The 20,102-nt window shown below is 32.1% G+C and overlaps 3 protein-coding genes across 4 annotated transcripts; 1 reads left to right on the forward strand and 2 right to left on the reverse strand.

Moving 5' to 3' along the window:
• Positions 1 to 952: 952 nt before the first annotated feature.
• On the reverse strand, positions 953 to 2,818 carry LOC105784572 (uncharacterized). Its single transcript, XM_012610475.2, has 2 exons — positions 2,513 to 2,818; positions 953 to 2,366 (listed from the first exon to the last, which is right to left on the reverse strand). The coding sequence occupies exons 1-2, from the start codon at positions 2,513 to 2,515 to the stop codon at positions 2,046 to 2,048; spliced, it is 324 nt and encodes a 107-aa protein (XP_012465929.1). The 5' UTR covers positions 2,516 to 2,818; the 3' UTR covers positions 953 to 2,045.
• A 7,529-nt stretch (positions 2,819 to 10,347) lies between these two features.
• On the forward strand, positions 10,348 to 11,743 carry LOC105783788 (E3 ubiquitin-protein ligase SIRP1). The gene has a single exon (XM_012609430.2). It carries the CDS (start codon positions 10,507 to 10,509, stop codon positions 11,521 to 11,523), a length of 1,017 nt encoding a protein of 338 aa, XP_012464884.1. The 5' UTR covers positions 10,348 to 10,506; the 3' UTR covers positions 11,524 to 11,743.
• Positions 11,744 to 11,854: 111 nt separating this feature from the next.
• Positions 11,855 to 16,491, reverse strand: LOC105783787 (vesicle-associated protein 2-2). Of its 2 annotated transcripts, none has more exons than XM_012609429.2 (9): positions 16,326 to 16,491; positions 15,663 to 15,743; positions 15,251 to 15,321; positions 15,076 to 15,157; positions 14,055 to 14,170; positions 13,796 to 13,978; positions 13,192 to 13,551; positions 12,791 to 12,868; positions 11,855 to 12,198 (listed from the first exon to the last, which is right to left on the reverse strand). In XM_012609429.2, the coding sequence occupies exons 2-9, from the start codon at positions 15,709 to 15,711 to the stop codon at positions 12,037 to 12,039; spliced, it is 1,101 nt and encodes a 366-aa protein (XP_012464883.1). In that variant the 5' UTR covers positions 15,712 to 15,743; positions 16,326 to 16,491; the 3' UTR covers positions 11,855 to 12,036. The 2 variants fall into 2 exon arrangements, with proteins under 2 accessions (XP_012464883.1, XP_052482845.1); XM_052626885.1 differs by having other exon boundaries at positions 15,934 to 16,467.
• Between the last annotated feature and the right edge of the window lie 3,611 nt (positions 16,492 to 20,102).

Below are 20,102 nucleotides of genomic sequence, written 5' to 3' on the forward strand. Positions count from 1 at the left end.
AGAATTACTTTTACTCTCACAAAATGCTTCAGGCATTCAATAAAAAGAGAAAAAAAATCTCAAATTTATTCAATGATTAAAAGGGGTGGCCTAAGATCCCTATTTATAGGCTAAGTTACAAGAAAATCTTCGAATTATGTAAATAAAACTCCTATGAGCCAATGATGTATTACAACCAACAAGAATTGAGGATTGATGTAAATAATACATAAAAATCAAGTGCTTAAACTAGATAGAAACTTTTTGGGATGGGTAGCCATACAAGTCCCAATTCAACCATCTCTCTTTGTTTTATTTATTGCAAAACTCTAGCTTACTTCATGGTTAATGTTGGTATCGTCTTTAATGATGGTGCAATCGATTAGTAGTTTTTGAGAATAAATTATTATTACAAGCATTAAATTAAATAGATAACTTAATTCAAGTTAATTAAATAATTAATATAAATTATTTAAAAATTTATTAATTTACAGATTGTGAGACTAAAGTGATCTTACAACTATGATTATGCAAAGAGGCACATTAAATTGTTTATTAAAAGGTGGTGACAACAAATCGTCAAGGGCGTGATAATAAAAATTTGTCCATCGGTAAGAACAGACATTTTCTGGATTCCTACTTTGCTGAAAAGAATACCGAATCAATAATGGGTGAGCAGTTGAAAAAAAGATGAGAACATTAAAAAGCGACTCATCACAGTCAGAAAATCCTAAGATAGCTCGAAGCATTTTCAGACACTATAGTTACCACAAGTTTCACCGACACCTTCTCCTCTCGAGGATAACAGTTTCTATTTCCAGCCTCCAATTTTTGCAAAAACACAATCATGAACAAAACCAGGAGCATTTGAAAGTACATTTCTATTTAACTCTAATTATTTCTTTCCCTAATATATACATATAGAATCCAAATACATGAAAAAGAATAACATTAATGCACATCGACATAAGAATAACACTAAACAGAATTGTATTAGATGTGATTCTCGTACTCAAATTCCAGTCAAATGTAGCATGAATAGTTCTTGCCATGAACCCTCCAAGTGCATATAGCACCAAATTTAGACCGGGTTAAGAAATTTTCAATAAACTTTAATGGGAGGCCAATTCAAGAAACAAATTTCATGATAGAGTTATATGTATATAGCTTCTAAACATGAGAATTCAAAGTTTTAACAGTGAAACCATTGGATTTCCCATCAAGGATATTGAAGATAGTTGGCCAAGAGATTCAACACACCATAATTTCTTTGCAGATTTAACATTTTCCTCTGATATTGAGAAAACTGCATTTGGGAGCAGTATCTTGTTGGGTTCTATTGAACCACCTCAAAACTGAAATTCCAACACAATGATACCCAGAAAATAAATCAGCACAAGATTTACAGATTACTGACAGATCCAACCAAATCAGTTGACCCCAAAACAACAAATCAGCAGAAAAGTCGAAGCACACCAAAGATTTATAAGTGGAAAACCCTGTGGCAAGTAACCAAAATTTCACCACCATAAGCAAAGCAATTACAAAGATACTAGTTCAATATCTGAAGCTTTGTGTTGAAAGGCAGCAAAGCAATCCACAACAAGAATTTCACATGTGAATCTACCTATGCCCATTTATTGCATATAGCTTTACCTCATCTCCTTTTGTTCTTGCAAAAGACCCAGAAACTTTATATTCTGTCTGATCCCTTGCCCCATGACCATCTTCATCAAGCTTCTGCCTCTCTTCTTTTTTTCACCATTATCTCTTAGGCTTTTCTTGGTCAACGTCTGAAATAATCTCAAATAACCCTTTTAAGATCAATAAAAGAACAACTAAGGGCACGTTTTCAGAATGTTATTTTATTTATTCTCTTATTTCGAGAACTACAATATAGAAGAGACAACATTATGACCCCACAAAAAGAAAAACATAGAAGAGACCAAAAAAAGCGAAGAAACATCAAACAGTCCTGAACTCCCAAAATAAACAAAACATCCATAAGCCACTGGTTTTTCATGCAAAGAAACTAGTTCTAAATTTGCTTTCCTTCATGCTTCTTTTTAATCGGCATTGTGGCCGGCGTGACCTTCGCCATCGTTCAACGTAGTGCGAATAGTATTCATCATAGCTGTTTCGTCAAAATTCTGGGCAGTCTCCATGTCGTTATTCGCAATTGCAACAAAGAAGGGCATGAACTCATCAACAACTTTTTGCTTGGCGGCTTCCTTAGCAACCATGTCCTCCTTCTTTCTCTTAAGCGACGCACGCTCCCTATCCTTCTCTCGAACAGCCCTTTGCAACTTTCTCATCTGCCTTTTCTCCCTTCTGTTCCATTTCAACGCAGCTTCCACAGCCATAGCCATAATCACATCTTGATTATCCTGTTTGATTTTTTTAAAAAAAGCCAAGAAACTTCATCCATTAACAAAATCTAAGACCTCATTAATGTAGTTGCTATAGATGGTAAATGAATAAAAAGCTAAAGAAAAAGGAAAAGAAACTGAAACCGCTGAAATAGAAATCTAACCATAGGAGTATGAGACAAAGATTCTGGAAAAGGAACACAAAGGAAAAGCTGAAAGAAGTGTGGTGTTCGATAGTTGTGATGGGGAGTTTGGTGTGCTTATTATATAGGGGGTTTTTTTTTTCTGATCCAAAACAAAATCGACGCGCTTTCTGTTTTTGGTTCTTTCTTTCTTTCCTAGATTAGTAGAAATGGTAAAAGACGGAAAAGGACATGAGAATTTAGGATTAAAACCCTTTTTAGCAACCGACATGCGAGTTTCATGATACTAGCTTGCTTTGAGTGCCCTAGGACGAGTTTGAATATAGCACTAAGGTCTAGTTTAGGTGAGGTTTTGAGATGGATTTTTGTAAAGCATAGCCAAACAATATTTCTAACTTAAAAAAGAGTATGAAAAAGTTGAAAGTCTTCACCAAAAGTTAGAATACTCCTTTTTTCTTCAACTTGTTCCTCTTTTAATTCTTCTGCCCCTGCATTTTTCTTCTTCTTCTTCTCTTTAATTGTTCTTTATGCTTTAGTTTAGTTGTTTGATTTTTGCATTAATTTTATAGAAATTGTGTTGATGATAACACAACCCCTAATATTAGACGCACTCTTCATGTTTTTTTCTCCATGGGTGAAATAATAAATTAAATATTTTTTTAAAAATTTTATAAAATATAATACAATAAATTAAAAAAAATAAAAAAATTGAGCTCCTTTTATTTATTTATTTTTTGCCTGCAATAAATCAAAAGTTGAAAATAAAAATTCACATTAAAAATTGAAAATAAAAATTTAGTCCCTTTCCAACAGTGAATCCTGAGCAGCCACGTTGGCCTGGGTGTAGGCACAAACAATTGAAAATATGTTTTGCGTAAAAGTAAACAGAGATTAATGTTGTAGGAGATATATAAAAGATATAATTTGAACAATTATGGGTTATGCATATATTAATTTTTTATCATTTTATATGCACATATTTTATATAGTTGTGATGGGGAGTTTGGTGTGCTTATCAGCCTATAGAGAGAGATATGGCAAGGCAACTGCGACAGCGAGAGGCGACACGCTTTCTTTCTTTTTCTCTTTCCTTGGTTAGTACCTAGTAGTAATATGATCAAGACGGAAAACGACAAGGAATTAGTGGGGGAGTCCGCACATGATCCTATTTCTCCCCACCAACTGCCTCGTCAGCAACCGATGATCAATACTCGATTCTACTCGAAAAAATTGAAAAAATTCGAATTTTGAGTTAAAGGAATCGAGTTATTCGAGTTAATCGAGTTATTCGAATCAACTCGAATTTTTTTTCGAATTTCGAGTTCGAATCGAGTTGAGTTTTCAAATTCGAATAACTCGAATAATTCGAATAACTCGAATAATTCGAATATCAAACTATAATATTTTACATTTTTACCCTAAACTCTCAAACATTTTTACTTTTCCCTCAAAACTTTTACTCCTTCCCTCTTTCTCCCCAAAACTTTTACCCTCCTCCCCTCCCAACCCCCCAATCTATCCAAAATCTATTTCCCACCAAAATTTCACTCTTTCATTTACTTTTTCTCAAAATTTTACTCCCAAAATCCCTCAAAACCTTTTATTTTTCCCTAAAATGTTTACTCCCTCTTACTTTTCCCCTAAAACTTTTATTCTCTTCCGATCCCACCTCCCACCTCCCACCTCCCACCTCCCATCTAGGGGTGTTCATTCGGTTAACCAACCCGAAATTACTATAACCGAATTAACCGACCTTCCAAAAGTTTTAACCGTTAACCGAACCGATTTCTTTTTTTAAAAAAATTAACCGAACTGAAATTTTTTCGGTTAATAAGGTCGGTTAATAAGGTCGGTTAACCGAATTAACCGAAAATTATGTATTTTTTATTTTTGGTTAAAAATTACCTGAATTACCTGAATTACCCGAATTAATCGAATTAATCGAATTAACCGAATTACTGAAAATTATCTGAATTACCCGAATTTTTTATTTTTTAAAATTTAAAAAATTTATAAATTATTAACGTAAATTAGGTTTTAGACTTTAGTAAATTGGGTTGTCTTTTAGTTTTAGTTTTATTGGATTGGGTAATTGGGTAAACTTTAGTTTTAGTTTTATTGGGTTGGGTAATTGGGTTTGAGCTGGGTTGGATAATTTTATTTATTAATTTTTTCGGTTAAACTGAAAAATTTCGGTTAACCGATCGGTTTCGAACTGAATTAACCGTTAACCGAAAAATTATAAAAAAATTAACCGAACCCCGACCTAAAAAATTCGGTTAACCGACCGATTAACTGAATTCGGTCGGTTAACCGACCGATTAACCGAATTCGGTCGGTTAACCGAACTTTTTCGATTTTACCCGAATTATGCACACCCCTATCACATCTACCCCAAACCCTCCCCCCTCCAATTTTTTTTTTTAATATTTTCCCTCCAAAATTTTACTCCCTCCTATTTACTTTCCCTCAAACTTTTATTCCCAAAACTTTTTATTTTCCCCTAAACTTTTACTTCTCACAATTTACTCTCAAATAAAAAATTAAAATTATCCAGAAAAAAATCACTAAACATAAATAGTAATAATTTTATTTATATATACTATTTATATTATTAAATTAAATTTCACATTTTATATTATTTATACTATTGAATTGTTTAGTCATATTGAATATTTATATTAAAATTGAATCATTAATTATGCCATAAAATATTTGTGTTAAAATTTTATATTTGTATCAATTTCACATTTTATTTTTAAAATAACTTTTATTAAAATTATATCTTTACATTTAATATATTTTTAATTCCAAAATACATAGTGACAAGAATCAAGATAATTGAAACAACTAAGCAAACAAAGAAGCTAACCATTATATAAAAAATTAATAAATAAATTATGAGGTGATGAAAGTTAATAAAAAATTTGATTAATGTGGACACATTTTATTATGATGGGTGACAATGGTTACAAGGACCCAAAATTATTTTTTAAAATTTAACTCGAACAAATATATCCGATTTGATTTGAATTCGAATTCCATCTCACTCGACTCGATTCGAGAAAACTTCAAATAAAGTTAGGATGATAAAATGAGATTCGAAAACTCGATTAACTCAAAAATTTTCGATTTGATTTGATTTAATTCGATCGAATGCTCACCCCTACCTCTAGTGTCAGCATTTGAATTAATCTGAGTTAAAAAATTTTAAATTTATGGAGTTGTAAAGTACTATTTTATCATCTTAATTTGCTTTAAAACTTTTTTAAATCAAATCGAATCGAATCGAGTAAAATTGTTTGAGTTAAATTAAAATTTAAATATGATAAATTAAAATCTTGTTACATTATAATTAATTACATGTTAGAGCACATAAATTTGAAATCATATATATTGAAAAACTTTTTCAAAGCAAAATAAAAATTCTTTAGTATAATAAACTTGAATCATTATTAACTTATTTAGTCTCAAAATTATTATCCTAACTTTTATTAAATTTTTAACTTTCTTTATATATTTTTAGAATTTTTTGAAATTTTAGAATTTTTAAATATATAAAATTTGAAATTTTTATAAATATTTTGATTTTTGTAATTTTTATTGATAGAGAAATCAATTTCCTTATTTTCGACTTGATAGTGACCAAAATGATATTTACATCAATATATTATTCGAATTGTAAAATTCAACTCGATTCGAAGTCGAAACTTGAATTACTTATTTGAGTCGACTCGAATAATTTAATTAACTCGAGATTTAAACTTTTTTCGAATCGAAACGAATTTTGCTCACCCGTAATCCCAACTAGCTCCTGGTCCTCCACTTCAAGTGAAAAATACCATATTTTTTTATTTCTTTTACAATGGATCTTCTCTAGTATTTTCAACCTTCTTCAATCACTTTTAACACATTTATTCGCTTTGATTTGATTACTTCTTTTTTTATTATCTAAATATTGTTTTTGAGCCATCTATTTGGATATGACTACGTTTGAACCTTGTGCATAGCACATGATATGCTAGCCAATAATAATTTTTGTATATTATTTAGAAAAAAGAGTGCCATAGTGATTGCAATCAATAAATGTAGGGTTAAAACCCTTTTCAACAACCCCCCCAAAAACCGTCTTTTAGGAGCCGCCAATACCCTGCGACAGGTTACTTAGTGTATAGCACTAACTATAGGAATCACCTCTCAACTTGCACACACAGCATTAATTATGTTGACAAACACAACCCCCCTGAGGCACAAACCTTATTTTTTTTAATTAAACCAAATTGGAATTATGGTTTACGTAAAGAGATATCATTTCAACAATTATGGGTCATCTTCTTAAACAAATTAAATCCTTTTATACAAATTTCTCTTTTCTACTCTTATAGCTACATAATTGAATATTGTCCCAAAGGTTTTCAACATCTAATTACTGTTGGTCCAAAAAATTAGATTTTAATGATTTATTTCGGTATATAAAAAAAAGAAAATCGTCAACTTTTTTAAAAGATCCAATTTCGAAAATCTTCTTTTTCTGTTCTTCACGTTCTATGGGGAGGGGCCTGATCCAATCATCTCCACCGGCTATACTCTGTCGCGCGATATATGTTGTGGACGAGTGTGTATTATTTTTGTTATTAATAAGATTTATCATTTTATTGATTTTTTGGACAAAACATAAAAGGGATTTATGGAACCCACAAGTCAAGTATTTTTCATGGAATAACTAATTTTGAGATTTGTTTTGGTAGAATCAAAATATTTTTTATAGTTTATAAATGGTTAATATATTAAAAAATCCTTAAATTATTATACTTTTGTTTAAACAAGCCTTTATATCATTTTTGTAGTTAAATAAGTCCTTAACCTATAATTTTTATCTATGAAAGCCATTGATTTTATTTTAAACTAATTTCCATTTTATGTTGATGTGAATTTGATGAGAATAGTTTATTAAATACAAATAAAACAATATTTTTTAAAGCAAAACAAAATAAGATTTTAAAATTTATTGAAAGTGTAACATCTTTTACTTGACCTGATTGCCAAGTCGAGGTATTAGATGCCACAACAAACCAAATAACATAACACACACACACACACACATATATATATATATATATATTCAAATCTGAATACATCCATAGACAGATTATGCCTCCAATTTTTTTCTTGAAATCTATACACACATCATATTAGTTCCAATTTCTTACAACCTGATTCTTTTAAATGATCTAACAGTTATTTACATTTTACAATATGATCCCATTTAGACTAAGACAACTTCAACCTTGAGGTGTGGTCTCTGTGAATGCCCTTCTATATACATGAATACCTACCTCGCATTACCTAAGTCTAGCGGAGTCTGGCTTGGTTCCTCTTGATTTTTCTGATTCTTTATTAAATTTGCATTCAAGCAACCACTTTATAAGTTCGGGAGAACTTAGTGAAATCTATACATAAATTTGCGAGTAAGGCGACATAAATCTTAAGAAATTTAGATTGCTAGCTCAAAATTTAACTCCCTGAATTTCATAGGGGAATTCGTGAACTTAGTTGAAAAGGCTCATGCTTTGTGCCCTCTAAGTCGTTTATTAGCATACTTAGACCCTGTTTTATTCCTAACCATGTTCCTCATGGAACTCTCTCCCTCCCTATCTCTCAATATTCCACATCCCTGATACTCGTATGTATTACTTCTGGCTGGCGACACTTGGCATTTACCCAAGTAATTGTCATAACTATTGTCATTACCAGAATATAACACCCTCACTTCTTTGGAGAATTAATGCCCACACTGCAGCACCATGGTACCTACTCTTTCAGCCCATTCCTCTAAGATGCTCCATTAGATATGTGGTACCCGACATACTATTTACTGCTCCGGTATTTCTTAAAGGTTTCTACCTTTGGTAGATCAACAAGATATTTACTGTGTTTCATGGTCTTGAAAGACTTCCGCACTTCGCTATTCTTTGGTAGACTCTATTGATCATTCAGCCTTGGATTGACATTTTCTCCCATGAAGACTCTAGTCGGTCTACCCAAACTTTTGGCTACCACTTTGTCGCCTTACAAATTAAGTATGTGTACTATTTTATCCCATTATGTATCTGCCCAAACAACGTGGGATACGTAGCTTCCCTTGTAACACTTATAACCTGGTCCGGTCATCGGACCCGAGTTATGGAATGCTACAGTCGTAACCGTAACAGAACACATTAAATCAAATTGATTATCTAAAAAAACAAAGAATACTTCATAAATGCATAATTGTTAAAATAAAATGAATGTCAATGTATCGCAAAGAAAATAAAGAAAAAATAGAATATACAAATTTTACGTGGGAAGTCTTTTGGGAAAAAAACCATGGGCAGAGGAGAAGAAAATTTACTCACGGGCAGAGGAGAAGAAAATTTACTATGTCGAATTCGAATGATTACAAGGAGTATAGACTACGTTTATTTATAGAGTTAGAAAAACATTATTCTAATCAACATCTAACAAAAGTAAAGGAGTAAGGTTGAAACACCTTATTCAAATCAATATAAAACAGGGGAAGTAAATTTCGGCCTTCGGGCTTCGCCCTCGTATATCCCCTATCTTACCACTTGTATTTTATTTTAATAAGAATTTGGGTCACAACTCTAACAATAATTATTGCTCAAATTTAACAAAAAACATCCAAACATAGTCAATTCAATTTATGATTAACAAATACGCCATTTCTCAGATCATATATGGGCTTATGTATGCTTCAATACCGTCCAGAATTTAACAAGGATTAATTTGCAACATTTTCAAAATTTTAGTTCAATTATAAATAATAATAAAATTCTGAGCTCAATTTAATCATCATAAATCAATATTCAAAGCATATATGTGAAAACGGAACTTAAGTAGGTCCGTGAAACCTTAAAAATTGTTTGGAAACAAACAATTACTAATCTGAAACAAAATGTGAAAAATTTTGAAAACATGGGCCACCGGCCATGTGGCCAAACTGTGTACAGTTCAAAGTTAGGGGCACACGGCTATGTCTCCAAGCCGTGTGGAACACCTGCACCTATAAATCAATAAGGCACACGACCGTGTGGTAGACCGTGTCCCAAGTCGTGTGCAACCAAAATGACTTCAACAACAGGTCATTTCAAACACCATTTCTTACATATCAAATCCAACCATTTTCACCTATTCAAAACAGATTCAAAAAAAATCAAAAACATACTAAAAAGCATACATAGCCAAATATATATCTAAACCCAATCAAAGCATCATTTTGACCGAGAAAACCCATATTAAACTAAATCAGTTTGAAATTTGGGGTTATCATTATAAAATGGACTATCAAACTATAAAATTAATAAAAATATATATTGGAGTTGAAAGAAGGGTTTGAAATTTAGAAGAGTTAATTGTAGTGGTAAGAAAGATGAAATTTCAACATCCCAAAACTGTTAGATTAGAGGTTCTAAATTATCTTCTTTCAAAAACTGAAATCCCACCAACCAATATGACCTATATATTTTCATTGTAAGAAAAACTCTATATTTAAATAGTTAACTGTTTTTGACATTTAACTTTTGAACCCCCAAAAATGATTGGTAAAATAACTATTGAACCCAAAATTTACCTTCCAAAAGATTTTTTGTTTTCCCTTTTTTACCTCGAAAACTCACTTCATGATTTCTTTCATATCATAATAATTCATATCATTTCCTTTTCCTCTGTCTGAAAGGTACCAAAAAAAAGTCCTGGTTTGGTTTAATCATGTTCTTATAATTTATATCTCAGTTTCTTAAAAAAATATATCTTTGCCTTCTTGTTCTTTAAAATTGTATTATTTTCTTCTTCATGTTCTTAACATTGAGCAATTCAAGTTTAATCTTGTTCCTAGTATCATTTTTCCTTTTAATTCTATTGGTTCTCAGTTCTGTGTCATATTTTTTTCTTCCCATGTTTGGTTTTAATTCTTATTTATTTGGTTGTGAATTTTGGGTGTAGATTGAAAGAGAAAGATGGGGGATAGGATGCTAGTAGGTAGATATTGGTGTTACATTTGTTCTCAGATGGTGAATCCAACAATGGAACCTGAGATCAAATGCCCATTTTGTGAATCTGGATTTGTTGAAGAAATCACCAGCGTAACACCTTACTCCAACAACAACAATGGCGGAAACGATTCAGCAGGCTCAACCAACAATCTTTTACTTTGGGGTCCAATCTTGCTTGGCTTGATTGGTGGTTTAGGTTCTTCACAGTTGCGTATCACAGGCAGGGCCCAAATCAATGATGGCAATGATGGCATGGATGACGAACTTGGTAGAGAGTTTGAATCCTTGGTTACTAGGGGAAGGAGGAGGACTTTGGGTCCAGGTATTCGGATACTTCAAGATATTCGAACCGAATCGGAGAATGCAGAGAACGAAGGTTCCGATCGAGGCGGTCGAATGATCTTATTCGATCCGTTTAATGACGAGGCATTGATTGTTCAAGGCTCATTTGGTTTCAACCATGGACAAAGCTCAAATCCAAGGGCAACCATTTCATTTAGTGATTACTTAATGGGACCTGGTTGGGATCTTTTGTTACAGTATTTAGCAGACAATGATCCGAACCGCCATGGGAACCCACCAGCAAAGAAAGAAGCAGTGAAAGCAATGCCAAATGTGACCATAGATGACAATCTACAATGTTGTGTGTGCTTGGAAAATATTGAGATTGGAAGTCAAGCAAAAGAGATGCCATGTAAACATAAATTCCATGGTGGATGCATTACTCCGTGGTTGGACCTTCATAGCTCTTGCCCCATTTGCCGCTTCCGGCTGCCTTCTGACGAAGAAAAGCTGGACGAGAATGGCACCGGCCAAAGTAGTGGAAGGGTGGGGAACAGAAGAAGGTATTGGATACCAATTCCATGGCCTTCTGAGGGTTTATTAACATTGTCAGGTTCATCTCAAAATGCTGCTTCTTCAAGTGCTTCATTGGAAGCCATGCCTGGAAGTTCAAGTGCAGCTCAAACAGAGGATAATTGATTAAACATGTTCTTTCACAATTCGGATGGTTTTGTTTTTAAATATTCTTTTTGAGGCCTAACCTGAAGTTTCTGCTGTTTAATATTTTGGTGGTTTTTGTTTTTTGCTGATGTTGTAATTTTTTTTTAAATATAGATTTTATGTATTGTATCCATAAAGTCTTGATTCAAAAAATTTGAAAGACGAAAGGATGAATTGATCAAATATTCATCTGTGAGAACTCGTTCTGAAAAACATAAACTACTCTCTTTGTTTGCGATTGAGAAAATTTTTTTTTTTTAAAAAACTATGACTTTCAACACTTAAATTCATCAATATAATGAGAAGCTGATTTTGATGGAAAAACTTGCATCCATGAATTCAACATCTAATTTGATCCTCAACAAGAACTTAGCATTTGCTCGATAAAAGTTCCACAAGAATTACAATACTAAGACAATAAAAATAAAAATTATAAACAAAAAAAAGAAAAGTAAAACAGTTACCGAATCAATGGGTTAATCTCGTATTTGATTATTGCATTTGCTGGTAAAGATCTGACATGGATGCCTTGCTCTTTGTCAATGGTGCCAACAAGTATCCGATGTAGACACTGATGAGTGCTACCAAACAAACAAATAACAGAGGGTATCCCACTTTAGCTCCTTTTATATTTGCCTTTTTCCTCAATAACGCCTGCATCATATATTAGTAATATCAAGCTTCTTGTCAATAAATTTAAAGGGTTTTCGCATAATAAATTAAAACATACATTGGTTTGCTGTGATCTAATGGAACTCCACAGAAAATTGGTTTATAGTTGCCGGTTAAGAATTCTTTCTGAGTTTCCACCTTACTGAATGCTAAGAGTGTTATCCGGACTCAAAAGGTGAATATATGTCCGGAAAGTATGCCAAAACATGGATATCAAACGCAGATATGTTAGGGAAAAAAAAGTACGGGTTATTATTCCACTCGATATAGACATCAAGTGATGAACTATATAGGTGCTGCAGTAGGCCCATAGATCAGTGGTCTAAAAGAGGATTTATTGCGGACGTAAAAGACAGAAAGATTGTCACATGTTATGAAACAAACACTGGTCTATTCTAAGAAAGAGAAGACACTCCAGGGTCCACAACTACACATGATGACCATTCATCATAACAGTCCAAAATCTAAAAGCCACACCAACCAAGTTTAAATGAGAATTTACTGTCCATTATTAAATAGTGACTGGGAAAATATAACAAGAATTAGAACAACAACGCACAGATAGAAAACCTACCAGCTCTTCTTCTAAGGGCTTTCGCTCTTGAGTGCTTAACCTCCTCTCCTCGGTCAGTTTTGAGATAGTAGCTTCAGCCTGGAAAGAAATGACCACTGGTGTTTACTAAAACTTAATAGAATGGCAAGAGCTATGTTACTTGTACAAGGGTTATATCCGACACAGTGGTTTCAATTTTGTCATGTATTTTGGAGGGTTATATCTCCATATCAATTTTTAAATATGCATAGAAAACGTCTAACACAGGTACTTAAAGCAAAATGAAGAGTCTAAAGCAACATAAGACAAGATAATATATGCAAACTAATGATGGCAAAATATAACTCAAAACTTTTGTTTTAAACTGTCAATATCAAGTATCAAGCATGGAGCATCATTCTTTATCTTATAAATACTCTTACCTCGCCTAGCTTAGATTCAAGGTCGGTCAGTTTTGATTTCATTTCCTCCACATCTTTGGCAAACTTTAGCTCCTCCACAGACTTCAATATTTTCACCTCACCATCCTTCAATTCGTTGAACTTCTTTTCCTTCACAGGCTTAAATTCCTCAGTATCAAGAACATTCTCCCTTGGCTTTGCTTCCACATCTTTCGCTGGCTTTAACTCCTTGCTATTGAAAAAATTATTATTTGGTTTCAGCTCGGTGTATTTTGTTAATTTTAAGTCATCATTAATATCTTTTCTTGGCTTCAACCCTACATCCTTTGTTGGCTTTAAATCTTCCAAATTTATCATCTTTGGTTCCTCAACCTTGGCAACCTGTCCCAGAAAATAAACAATGATAAAGGTGCTAGGTATAAACTTCATCAAGGAATTCAAGTTTAACTATATACAAACAAAAATTCCATTCAAGTTCACATTCAGATTAAAAAGAATATATATTTTCCTGTAAAAGATAATGCAACCACACATACAAGTTCATTTGTGTGTATACACACGTGTAATGTATGTTAGAACTAAAGCAACTTAAAAGGGCAACAAAAGTAGACAACGCATATGTTACCGTCTGCAATGGTGCATGAATCCCAATTCTACTGAATTCTGGCTCTTTTGGTATTGAAGCAACATAATCTGTTCCCTGATTCACGGTCCCATTAATTGTTGACCATACTGGCGAATGAGGCGGGCTGATAAAAGCAACCTTAAGCTTGTGCTCTTCAATAGATCTTCCACTGTCCTTGACAAACTATCGAGCAAAACAATGGGCAAAAGTCACTTACTGTTCTCAAATAAAGCACTAGCAGAGCAGACAAATCACTTACTGTGGCAGATGTAATGTCCTCATCATTTGTTCCAACAGGGACAGCTGTGCTTTGAATTAAGAACTTATCTCTGCATATCAAATCAGGAGGGGCTTCGCGCTGAGCTTGCATGGTAACTAAATAAAAAGTACCCCAAAAAAGGATAAGAATATATAGTATGGCACAGGGAAGAAAAGGAAAGAACATTATACGAGACATTTCAGTATTATCTTTTATTTTTAAGTTCCATCACTAACTTTGATTCACTTGCCCAGTTAATGAGGCAGAACAATGGCAGATTGTTCTAAAGATCAAGATTGTCAAGTATTTGATTTTGTTTGCTCATTATATTTGCATTCTAAGGAAATTAATCATGAATTATCAGATAGAAAGAGAAACCAGCTACTAGACAACTACAACACATGCAGAGCATTTAAAGCACCTAAAAGACTGCAAATTTTAGTATTATCGGCTTATCCCATTCCTTACACTTCCCTAGATGTTCGATCCCTCAGCCAGGTGACCTTATATCTACTAACACCTTAGTTATGAGCCATTATAAGATTAAAGGAAACTTAAGCAGGGATGTAGGTGAGACATCTATGTTTACAAGTTATATGGGTTAGGCTCAAATTCGCCTCAAAATCACTATCAAGTCAAGCTTGAGCTATCAAGCAAGCTAGATTCAAATATGCCAATGCTTGACACAAGTAGCTCAAAAGCCTAATTGAACTCAGGCACCAATAATCAAATTTGAAGTTGTGTACAAGAATCAAACTCTTACTTTACTATGTAAACGAGCACAATCAATCCTAATTGAGCGAGCTTGAGCAGTTTGCTTTTATCTCAATATTTGAGCTCAAGCATTAAAAGTAAACTTGACCGAGCTTGAGCCTCACTTCAAGCCTCGATTTTAAGTGGAACTGGAGCGTCTTACCTCTTGAGCTAAACTTGACTCGATTACTCTCCTACACTTAAATTTTGAAATTGTTCATTACAGAACAAAAATAAAAACATACAATATGGTACAAAAAGTCTTTACCTGTAAAATCACATCTTCCTTTGGGCATAATAATGCCAACATTAGGCCGCACGCAGTATTTCTTAGGAGATGTAGTTTTAACCTGCAAAATACCATTGCTCCAATTACAGTGGAATCCAGTAAATTTTATTAAAAAGAAAAAGGAATGCAAAAAGCGCTGGTTCAAGGTTCAAACCTTGAAAGCAACATGCTGGTCAGTCTTATTTGTGAGTCTAACGGAGCAGGAGCATTGCTTCCTCAGAATAACTATAAAAAATTAACTTTAAATAAGAATAAACAAATAAATAAACATCAAAGCTAAACTAAATACCATTTATTATTAGCGGACTTTCACAATAAGTGAAGAAAGAAAATCAAATATAATAGCTAAAAGCACCCTTGTTCTTTACTCTGTTGAGTATATTGTACTTTTTTTCTATAAAAATAATAAATAGAGGCAAAGAAACAGAAGTAAATAACTACAAAATGATTTTTTTTTAAAAAGACTGACTATTCTTCTAATAATTAAAAAAAAAACGATTGAAAGTGTCTTAATCTAACTATTATTAAATAAAAACGAAGTGGCAGTCAAGCAATTATGTACTCACAGACGAAGTCAAGTTCCTTTGGTTCAATCTCCAAAAGTTGCGTATTCATTTTCCTTCTTCAGTTGGAATCCTAATCTTAATCTGCATATAATAATTATCATACTAATTAGCAATAATGATTAGCTAATTTCTCTTTTGATTTATCAAAATATCCCTTTTTTTTTGGCCAAATCCGAATTAGTGTTCGATATTTTAAAAACACTGATAAAAATATGTGTGTGTGTGTTTAAAAGGAGAGAGTAAAGTCGAACGAATTCGAGCTTTGACGTACTTTGACTCAGATCAGACTCGAAGCAACTCTGTTTGAATTCCAAACTAAGAATAAGGTAGATTCCAGTTCGTTGCAACCGAGGCGACGAGTATTTGAAATCAAAGTAGAAAAACCAGAAGAGGTTTTAAAATTGTCAAAGCAAACAATGAGTCGGCTTCCAACACTCGGATCATAGTGAGTTCAAACTCACTCCAGGCGCGAAAAATTAGAGCTACGACGAACTCGGTACCGACTGGAGCTTAAACTCAAGGAAAAAGGCAACATCATATGGCCTTGTTTGAAGTGGATCCGGAGATCAAAACTGGCAGTCAAATCGACTTGGGGTCTCCAGTTCCAGTGTGCATGAAATTCAGCAGGAAAATGAGAAAGAGAAGAGAAGAGCGAAAGCTTACCGGGTTTAACGAAGAGAAGGTCAGGCCAGACTCAGAGAGTAAGAGAAAGAGAGAAGGATGAAGGATGAGATGGAAATGGGGGGAACAAAGAAAAAGGCTGAGAAGACGATCATAGAAAAGTAAAAGATCACCAAAAGAAAAAGACAAAGGAAAAGAGCGGAGCTTCGGTACTTTGTACGATAAACGTCTCCACACCACACCACACCACGGGTAGGCGAGTACTACACAGTAGATTTGTCTTCGACCCAATTACTAGATCCGAGAGGTCCGGCCCGTATGACTTAAATTTTGGATAATATATTCTTAAAAAAATTTAAATTAAACAATAAAGTATTTTATTTTATTATTAACATTTAATTAGTATTTGAACAAATAAAAAATGTTTAAAATATGAGAGGTTTGAATAAAATTATGATGCCTCGAAAAATAAATGTAGATAAAATAAAATAAAACTCATTTAATATATGAATTAAATTTGAATTCAATATTCAAGTCTTAAATTAAGTTTGACCTATTTTGTAATTTGTAATTAATATTTTATTATTTTTTATATTATTTAATTTATATTAAATAAAATAAATGTATGATATTATTATAGAAAATATGTTAAGTTTTTCATATTTAAAATTTTTAGTAAACATTTATGATATTATTCCGTGCTTTTCCATGTAAAAGGGAAAGTCGGTCTTCCAAGCTACGACTTCCTTTTACGCTCAAATAAAAATTGGAATAATATCATAGATGATCTTTGAAATTTTATTAACTTCTCAATTTAGTCCATTCACTTTAAAATTATATTTAAGAGTTTACTAGTGTCACGGGACAAGGTACAAAGTTAATGACCATTGCACAAAATACAATTGAGAGCATTTACTTAAACACCTCTCGTCCATTGTTTTTCTATGGTTATTCTGTTCTTTTGATCATTCTTTTGGCTTGAATTGTTTCCGCTATGTAAATTGATGCCTTGAAGGAATTCCATGAGAATCCTCACTTTGTGGGAGCTAGACTGACACTAGTTTCATCTTAAAGTTTATACGTTCCCTTCAATTTAAAATTATATTTAAAAATTATTATTTTTCAATTAAAAATATTAAACTATAGTTTTATTTAAATTTAAAACGCTTATAAGACTTTAATTTTTAAAGTATCGAAATACAAGTAGTTATATAAAATAAGAAAGTTTAGAACTTAGTTGGTAAGATGAATGTTATAATTTACTTTTAAACCTACAAAGCGGATGGATTATATTGAAATTTTATAAGGTTTGAAGGATGATTGATGATATGATGCCATCTTTTTTTATCAAAGCACTCAAAATTGATGAATGTTGGAGGCTCCAGGTTACGACTTTGAAGTTGGCTCAATCAAAGTAAAATCCCATGCTAAAAAGGGTGACAATATATTTAAAAATAAAAAATCATATGCTTATAAAATAAATAAAATATATTACACACTGAACGAGCATCTTTTTCTTTAATATTTTTTAGTAAAATATGTGATTTCTTAAAAGTTAAATTAAACAACATTTTCGTAATGGTTTCTTTTGCATGTTTCAATTAAATATAGTTTTAAATTAAACAATAAAGCAATCGAAACTTTTTCATAAATGTTTATTCACATTTTCTTTTATGCGAATAAAACAGATTGTTGAGATACACGTATATCATTATTGTCATCATTGGAATTTAATGTATTAAATTTTTGGTGGAATGCTATTTTAGGTTAAAAGTAGTATGAGAATTAGATTTTATATTTTTTTAAAATAGATAAATTAATTTTTATATGTTAGTTTAAAGAGTAAATTAATTTTATTGTCTGTTAAAAAATAACGCATTGATGAAATAATCAAATAAATATACATGATGTATCACGTGTACATCATATTGAAGTATAAAGACTTATTTTTAATAGTAGAAATGAAAGCGATTTTTAGCAAAATGATCAATTTACACTTTGGTCTAATGTACAAGAACTGTTTTTCTCATTTTTTAAATAAATGAGACAAAATGTAATCTGACTCTTTATACAAGAGCCTCTATTATATTTTTACCGTATTCCATCTTACTTATAGGTTGTAACTTGTAATTTGGAAAGCGATGTGCATATGATATAAAAAACTATAAATGATTTAATATAATTATAACATTAGGAAAATAATATATATCCGATAAAGGAGGGATTTGAGGGTGAAACGTTTGATTAAAAAAAGGCAAAGTTCCTCAAAAGGTGAATTTGCAAATAGTGGAAAATGATTGAAAAAGGAAAAGATGCAACAAATGAAGTCAAACAATGATTAAAATAATAATGTAGATTTTGTTTAAGAATGTGGTGGTGCCATTACAATAAAGTGCCGTGTAATGCGATGCTTTCTTTTGAATATATATATATATATATATTGGTAATAGGACAGGCAGAACAATTAAACTTATTACAGGTTTAAGGAAACCTAAGACAGAAGCTAAACTTACAAGAGAAGGAAACCTAATATATATTTTATCAAATTATTATTCCACGTTTTAGATATATTTATAGGAAATCAATTGATTTAGGAAAAGTCTTTTAAATATTTTTTTTGGCATCGACTCGATCTGTGAACAATTGAAAGTATTGTTCTCATGTTGGGGTGTTGTTTTTCAACTTCCACGAAAAACCGTGTATGGTTCACAAATAAGGTGCTTTGGTTCAGGGATGAACCCAAGGGGAGCGCGGACCATCCCTTGGAATTTTCAAAATTGTAAATTTTATATATAAATTGTCATGTATTTTATATTTGGTGTCCACATTGCATAACATTCGCCCCCTTGACCAAATAACAATAATAAAATATTAATGTATGATGAGCCTTAAAAGACTAAACTTAGAAGCCTAATATGGATTTTAAAGCCGAATTCCAGAATTAATTGAAACCATACCCATATATATTAAGTTAGCGATTTTCTTGTATTTTGATTTGTATGCCTTGCTAATGAATTATCTTCCTATGGTAAAGTGCCAACACTGCCTAGAGAAAAAGAAATGAGTTTCATGCTGAAACTGAGACAAGTGGAGGATGATTTGTATGTCTTACTAAGGAATTATGTTCCTCTGGTAAGGTGTTGATTCTGTCAAGGATGATTTTCTTTCAACTTACTTGGTGACATACATCGGAAAAAAGATAGCCAGAGAATTTTCAAAAAATTCTATCATTGATAAGTTCGATCTTATGAAAAAGTGAATGGTGCAATTTAGAATGCTTAGTATTGAGAAATAGGACTAAGGCCAATTTAAAATGCTTTGTATTTAGAATGCCTCAGTTGGTGGAGATCGGTATCTACAAGACTCAGAATAAGTGTTAGTATTGGGCGTGTGAATGATTATGGAAGTACCTGAGTGTGCTATAGCTCGAACCACCAACCTTGGCCTTATATAGGATTTTATAAGCAAACCTGATACCACTTGATGCTAAACATTTTAATAAAGGGAAATTATTTGGTATACTGGTAGTGGAGTTTTTAGACTCTATAAGCAGAGCCAAAGGGTTGACAAATGTCCTATAGGGGTATAGTAAACTATTAAAAAATAAATATTAAAAAAAAAGACTCATGTAAATTTTTTAAGGTTATTTGTGGAATAAAAAAGAAGCATATTATCAGTGTACCAAATACTCACCATTTAATAAATATTAGATTTTATCACACTCACGATGTGGGTGAAAGAAAATAATTTTAAATATTTTATGTTAAAAATATTTTTTAAAGTTTATTTAACAATGAATATAGGTAGAATAATAATGAA

The sequence above is a fragment of the Gossypium raimondii genome, chromosome 13 (genome assembly GCF_025698545.1).
Source record: "Gossypium raimondii isolate GPD5lz chromosome 13, ASM2569854v1, whole genome shotgun sequence".
Taxonomy (NCBI): Eukaryota; Viridiplantae; Streptophyta; class Magnoliopsida; order Malvales; family Malvaceae; genus Gossypium; species Gossypium raimondii.